Source organism: Raphanus sativus, chromosome 8 (assembly GCF_000801105.2).
Source record: "Raphanus sativus cultivar WK10039 chromosome 8, ASM80110v3, whole genome shotgun sequence".
Lineage (NCBI taxonomy): Eukaryota > Viridiplantae > Streptophyta > Magnoliopsida > Brassicales > Brassicaceae > Raphanus > Raphanus sativus.
In genome coordinates this window covers 25,667,489-25,675,197 of record NC_079518.1, presented here as the reverse complement: position 1 = coordinate 25,675,197, position 7,709 = coordinate 25,667,489, and the positions used below count along the sequence as shown (strand labels likewise).

The following is a 7,709-nucleotide window of genomic DNA, read 5'->3' as shown; positions in this document are numbered from 1 at the left end:
GTTACTAAAATAATCACCAATATATACTGAAAAATCTGAGAATTAATGTGAAAAAATATTTTTATTCTTTTTACGTGTTCGTGAAATTAAAACATCAAATAAAACTCGTGCAACCCACGGGTCCAAAACTAGTACAAAATAAAGTTTGGATTTAACTCCTTTTCACGTTTAAGTTTTTTAGTATTTAGATTTTTTGTTTAATATTTTGGAAGGACCTTGATAAAGAACTTAAATTAGTTATTGGAGCATAATCTCTCAAATCATGATCATGGAGATCTTGTCGATCATGTGATCACACCATCATCAGTCATCACATATCTCATCAACACATTGACTGCTTCCTTACAGGAAGTCACCGGTCTTTTTTGGTACAAGATCTCATAGTCATTGATATTGTCATCACTAATCTCACTGTTACATCTAATCCTTGCACTTATTTTATTATACGGAGTTACCGTAAACTCGTCATATAGAATTACTCTGAATCCGTTATATAGTTAAAGCAAACTCCTCATGAAGTTAGCACATTAAGATCTTGTTTCTTTCTCAAGACAAAATCCATGACGATCTCATATTCCATGAAAACCCATTTATGACCGAATGTCCACGATGATGCGTACGTCCATGACTGCTTGTCCATGGCTCGTCTACTACAGTCCATCCACGCAAAAATCCACCCACTACAGCCCATCAATGGTAATTTTGTCCATGACATCCCGTCCATTGCATCTCGTTCATGATGGCTTGTCCATGAGAGCTCGTGTATGAATATAATTGAGCATTCAAATATGAGAATCGTGATCCTTGCTCAATCAAAGATGTTTGCTAATCTTATGTACTCATACTTCACAACAAGATAAATTTTATGAAACATGTTGATAAGATTTTATGCTAAGGTGGTTATTTTACAAGTTTATCGATCTTGGACAACATTCATTCTACAAACTAGTGGCTTGCTGTTGAAGATGGATTTAGCAGATGGTTGTGTTCCACCTTTGGAAACAGCGTAAAAACTTGATTCATAATCAGATCTCTGTCCCGGCTGCTGCTGTCTTCAAGAGTATGGATTATATTTTTTTCTTCATTTATATGATATTTACAGTTTAGCAAAAAAAAAAAAGGATTTAGCATCCTTCCATAAATACAATCCTAAATTTATATCGGTCCACTAAATAAGAATAACTCGTATGGAGAAAGTAATCAGCAAAGAAAAAGTAAAAGAAAAATAAAATATTCAAAATAGATGTTTCCTAAAATATGTATAAATAATGATTTTAAACAAAAATTGTATAAATAAAGAGCCACTTTATTATTAAATATTTTTTACTTCTCTAATATTTCAAAAAAGATCTAAATTTTTCATTAGCTTGTCATTCCATTGACGTAAGGCTCTGCGCATCAGGAGTCTCTCGCCAAGTACTTTGCTTGAATGACTCAACCAGCATATTGGGAGAATAGTGTGTCTTCACAAATCTTTGTATACTTACGAGATTTTTCTTTTTATTTTTAGTCATCGAGGATTTTACTATTGGCATAGTTCAGCTTGCAACACAGAGCAAAATGGAAACAATATTATTTTCTTCTCAAATGAAAATAGTTGATAGTTTAATCTTGAACATTTTAAACAAGATTATTTAGTTGATTTCAAAAGAGCTAAAATGTAACTATAAATGCAAAAGTGGAAGCTTTGTTGGCTTCCTAAATGTGCATAGGTTTTATGTTTCTTGGTGTGAATTTTTTTTCCATCTCTTAAATATCTTAGTGTAGAAGATAATTTTCTGAGTTTAAATAATGAAACTATGTTTTATTATCGAGCAAAGCCTCATCGTTTATAACTTATATTAAAATTGTAAACATGATTTAACCTTGATTAAAGTAAAACCGATGCAAGATTTTATATAGAAGGTGGAGACCTTTCATTACTTGGACCGCTTGTAACCCATTGCTTCACTTCAATATCTACTATGGAATGTGGTGGAGAAGGTGGAGACGTTTCATTATTTGGGCCGCTTGGAACCAATCTCTTCATTCCAAAATCTGCTATGAAATGTGGTGGAGAAGGTGGAGACGTTTCATTGTTTGGGCCGCTTGGAACCAATCTTTTCATTCCAGAATCCGCTATGAAATGTGGTGGAGAAGGTGGAGACGTTTCATTGTTTGGGCCGGTTGGAACCAATCTCTTCATTCCAGAATCCGCTATGAAATGTGGTGGAGAAGGTGGAGATGTTTCATTGTTTGGGCCGGTTGGAACCAATCTCTTCATTCCAGAATCCGCTATGAAATGTGGTGGAGAAGGTGGAGACGTTTCATTGTTTGGGCCGGTTGGAACCAATCTCTTCATTCCAGAATCCGCTATGAAATGTGGTGGAGAAGGTGGAGACGTTTCATTGTTTGGGCCGGTTGGAACCAATCTCTTCATTCCAGGATCTGCTATGAAATGTGGTGGAGAAGGTGGAGACGTTTCATTGTTTGGGCCGGTTGGAACCAATCTTTTCATTCCAGAATCCGCTATGAAATGTGGTGGAGAAGGTGGAGACGTTTCATTGTTTGGGCCGCTTGGAACCAATCTCTTCATTCCAGAATCTGCTATGAAATGTGGTGGAGAAGGTGGAGACGTTTCATTGTTTGGGCCACTTGGAACCAATCTCTACTCCAATACTTTCTATGGAATGTGGTGGAGAAGGTGGAGAAGTTTCATTGTTTGGGCCGGTTGGAACCAATCTCTTCACTCCAACATTCTCTCTTGAAACTGGTGGATACGGAAGAGACGTCTCATTATTTAGGCTGCTTGGAACCAATTTTTTTTATTTCATCATAAGAAACATTTCTAGACACATCGAAGTCAGAAGTAAAGAGAAAACTATCACGAATTGCTAAAGATAGTGTAAAATACAAGAACTGAAACAAAACAACTCCAAAGAAACTCTTCATGTTTTTTTTTTGTATTTTTGTTGTACATGTTGAAAAATGAATGTGATGTAACTTAACTTTCTGACTAGAGCTATTTATAGTTAGTTATTAGTTCCTCTAAAAAATATAGATATCATAATATTTTTTTTAGGGAAATTATATGACTTTTTAAGTAAAATATCACGCGACAGTATATCTGTAATAAATATTTGATATACCAAATAAAATCTTCTGAAAGTAAATTAACGTATCTTTAAGTACATTTGACTTTGTTAATTTTGAAATTTATTTCTAAATTGATCAAATACATGTAAAGATTTTTGTTGATGAAAATAATATAGATGTCATAATTTAAAGAAATTTGAACTAAAATAAAAACTGAAACTAAAATACCTTATTATAATGTCATAAAAATTAATTAATGATGATATTCTAAGTGAATCAACAAGTGGGAAATTAACGAACACATATAAATTATCAGAAGAAGAAATGTTTTGGAAAACTTGAATTTGATCAATTTGATACAAGGAAATTTTGGGTTTTGTCCAAGAATGAAAGCTTTATCTGTTGGAAAATAGGTTTGATGAAAGAAAACATAGTTTATATATATATATATATATATATATATATATAAACTATGTTTTATTTCATCAAACCTATATATATATATATACATAATATAAAAATAACAACTATATGATCTCTCTTTTATAAAATAAGACAAGTTTCATGTTATGATTTATTAGAGGGGACGTTCCTTCTCTTATATATATATATTTTTTGTCCATCATAAAGTATTAATATTTAGTTTGAGAGTTTCTTAAAATTTTGAGATATTCATGCTAGAATCTCTTATTTGAACAACTTTGACATAAGTATTTTAAAATTTTGAAAGGCTCTTTTATTATATTTTTGTGAGAGACTCTACTTGAGAGACTTCCAATAGAATGTTTTTTAGAACATCAATATAGTAGTGGGTTTCTCTTTCAATATCTAGTGATTAACATAGAGATATTCAATGATGAAGTAGCTGGTCCGGAGGTGTTGTCGGAAGCATATTCCTCTATGTTTGGGTAATCAATGGTGTAAGCACAAGTACTTTGCTTGGATGAATCAAACAGTATATTGGGAGAACATTGTCTCTTCACAAATCTTTGTATACTTTCGATATTTCTCTTTTTATTTTTAATCATCGATGATTTCACTATTTGCATAGTTCAGCTTGTAACGCAGAGCAAAATGGAAATAACATTATTTTCTTCTCAAATGAACATAGTTGATAGTTTAATCTTGAACATTTTAAACAAGATTCTTTAGTTGATTTCAAAAGAGCTAAAATATGATTATAAATGCAAAAGTCGAAGCTTTGTTGGCTTCCTAAATCTGCATAGGTTTTATGTTTCTTGGTGTGATTTTTTTCCTCATCTCTTAAATGTCTTAGTGTAGAAGATGATTTTCTGAGTTTAAATAATGAAACTATGTTTTATTATCGAGCAAAGCCTCTGTAAACATGATTTAACCGTGAATAAAGTAAAACTGATGCAAGATTCTATAGAAGGTGGAGACGTTTTATTGCTTTGACCACTTGTAACCCATTGCTTTACTTCAATATCTACTATGGATTGTGGTAGAGAAGGTGAGACATTTCATTGTTTGAGCCGCTTAAAACCGATCTTTTCAATCCAAAATCCGCTATGAAATGTGGTGGAGAAGGTGGAGACGTTTCATTATTTGGGCCGCTTGGAACTAATCTCTTCATTCCAGAATCTGCTATGAAATGTGGTGGAGAAGGTGGAGAGGTTTCATTGTTTGAGTCCCTTGAAACCAATCTTTTCATTCCAAAATCCGTTTGTGGTGGAGAAGGTGGAGACATTTCATTGTTTGGGCCGCTTGAAACCAATATTTTCATTCCACAATCTGCTATGAAATGTGGTGGAGAAAGTGGACACGTTTCATTGTTTGGGCTGCTTGGAACCATTCTCTTCACTCCAAAATCTACTATAGAATATTGTGGAGAAGGTAGAGACGTTTCATTGTTTGGACCACTTGGAACCAATATCTTTACTCTAACCCTTCCTTAAACTTAAAAGAAACTTAGAAAGTGTTTAAATCAAGTTATTAGCTAGATAGCCACTAAACACATATAGATCAAATTAAAATCATTTTTGGCTTTCACCAAAAGAAACTGATACAAATAATTATCAGAAGCTAATATCTCCACCATAAGCTAATATCTTCGATGTGTGCACAGATTTCAGAAACACTAATTTTTCGGACAGTATACCAGAATCCGATGATTTCAGAGCTTTGTCTGAGTTTTTGGTTCGATAGATTTTTGGACTAAAATCTTGAACAGCCTATCTTTTTCCACAGAGGTCAGCATTCTCGATACCAAATGATCAGCTTGATGGATTTATGCTTACATGGAAACATGATTGCTTGTTAATAAGTATGGGAGAAGTTGAACGACCATCTCCTTCTATCGACACCTGAATCCTATATTTGAGAAGGAAAAAATGTTAACTGAAAGAGAGTATGTAATCACCTCATTTGCTTTCTTGAACATAAACTATTGAACTTTGAGATTAAAAATTTTCATGGTCTTTCAGACAAATCAAAATCGAGCTTTCACTTAAAGAAAAATCTTAACTCATCAAAAGGGTCCACTCTGGTAAACTGATTTCCTTCGGTAAACTGATTCCTTCCCCCCCCATTGCTAATATTTTCTCATCCTCTACAAGTATTTGAACACTACCTGTAAGAGAATAAAATATGAAACAAACTAATTCTGCTAGATTTATGGTTAGGAGACTGTATAAGAGTTACATTTCTGATGAGTACCAGATGTAAGAGGAAAAGCTGCCCCATAATTTCTTAAACGTAGACCGTTAACAAAATCAACAGAACCTATAAGAATGCAAAACATTGCAAACTTCATAAGGCAAGAGCAATTGCATTATATTTCATGAGAAATAAGCAAGTGTGAAGAGCATACATATATTGGAGCAAGGGACCAACTAAGGAACACTACATGAAGCCTTCTCTTGAGTTCGGTTTCCATCCTTTTCTTTGCAACAAAACATCTGGAAAATATGGCAATGGCTGTTCCACCTTCTATAATTAGTTGTTGCAACAAAAGGCAATCAAAGTTGTTACGTCAATGAACTATAGGTTTTTGTTTTTTAAGTAGTTGAGAGAGACAATACAAACCATGAGCAAGACGAACACTATTAGAAGTATGAAAGTGGTGCTTCCTTTTCTTTACGCATTTATTGAGACACTAATTACACCAAACATCCAAAGATAAAGCTTATGGATAAACAAACAAACAAAACAAAAGAGTTTCAGACTCAGGAGTTAAACCACCAAACGTTACCCTGAAATTGTGAGCAAACCTCCAACACACCATTTACATGTCCTGCAATATTACTACTACGTTTAACTTAAATAAAACACAAAGAAACCGTCTAGAGAAGTCAAACTTTCATAACAAATGTGTATCTGAGAAAAGCAAATTTCTAAATCATAAAGTGAGCAATAAAAGATATCATCTTCCTCGTCATTAGGATCTGGTGTAACAGCATCATCTTTCATGGTGAATTAGTCCCACAAACACACCACTCACTGCGTTATAAGAAATATATGGAAAATTTTATTAATATATCTAAGACTACTGATGCTAATATAATTGAATTAGGAATAGCATATCAAAGTACATCTTCTAATTTATCTAACAAAACAAATCCAAAGAGACGAAAGTAACTTCTGAAGCATTTTATACATGTGTTGTTTCCAAGACAGAATGGAGAATCCCTGGTAATCAGAAAGACCCGTTCATTAAGTTTTTTCAGACACATTACCACTGCACAGAAAGATGTTCGGCGGATGTGTTTTATACGATTATCAAGACAGCGCTGAAGCAGCGGTGTTGGGATTTCAACTCGCCACAGGTTCATTCACCGTTTTGATGAAGTTTCGTACGAATTTTAACGTCAAACCTAGAATCTGAACAGTGGGTAAGATTAGAATTCAAAACATCAATTTATCGTACGCCAAAATCATTGAGATTCGTATTCAATGAATCGATATTTGATTGCGTCTCTGCAACTTCTGATTCAAGCTTCTTTTTTGTATATGTTTTTTTTTTAATTTTCTGGTGATTTTTGTGAGGGGCAGAGATTGGTGGTGAAGAGGTTTATATAACGTGGCAAACAAATAAAGCCGGAACGATAATGTCTAGGAGTAAAAACAGAATTGAATGATCAAGAAGGGATGATAAATTCAGATACACAGGGATGCAAAATGGTGCCGACAAAGTGGAAGAATAGGAGTTAATCTTCGATTCTACTGTATGGAGAGATGTGCTTGAAATGGGTCATGTGGTGAATTACTATGAGCCAAGAAGAATGATTCGATATTTTTCTTGTATTGATTAATGCGAGTGTGATGCGGCAAAATAAAATCATTTTATTGGGTGATTTAATATATCGAGTTGGACACCCTGAATACTCTAACTCAATCTATTTTATATACTGGGGGTGATCAAATCTCAAAAGAGAATTAAAAAATCCACCATCATATGAGAAGTTTTTTTTGAGAAGTTGTCGTGGGGATTATGAATATGTTTCATATGTGTGTCTTAAATATCTGCGCACCAGTAAAAACCCAGCATTTGTTGGTACAATATGCCTTTTCAGTTTAGAAAATTTACTTTTTCTATATAAGTATGTATTCCTATAGGGAAAAAGGAAATCAGGTTTTGAGGTCAGTATAATATATGGGTTTAAGGGTTTGTAAGA

General features: G+C 33.6%; 1 protein-coding gene and 1 long non-coding RNA gene across 2 annotated transcripts; both read right to left on the bottom strand.

Annotated features, from left to right (window-relative positions):
* Positions 1-1,894: 1,894 nt before the first annotated feature.
* On the bottom strand, positions 1,895-2,575 carry LOC130499110 (protein TRACHEARY ELEMENT DIFFERENTIATION-RELATED 7A-like). The gene has a single exon (XM_056993012.1). The coding sequence runs from the start codon at positions 2,573-2,575 to the stop codon at positions 1,895-1,897; it is 681 nt and encodes a 226-aa protein (XP_056848992.1).
* A 2,395-nt stretch (positions 2,576-4,970) lies between these two features.
* Positions 4,971-7,096, bottom strand: LOC130498475 (uncharacterized). The gene is made up of 7 exons (XR_008937367.1): positions 6,771-7,096; positions 6,287-6,534; positions 6,121-6,190; positions 5,906-6,024; positions 5,752-5,817; positions 5,561-5,665; positions 4,971-5,406 (listed from the first exon to the last, which is right to left on the bottom strand). It is a non-coding gene; the product is annotated as an uncharacterized LOC130498475 (long non-coding RNA).
* Positions 7,097-7,709: the final 613 nt, after the last annotated feature.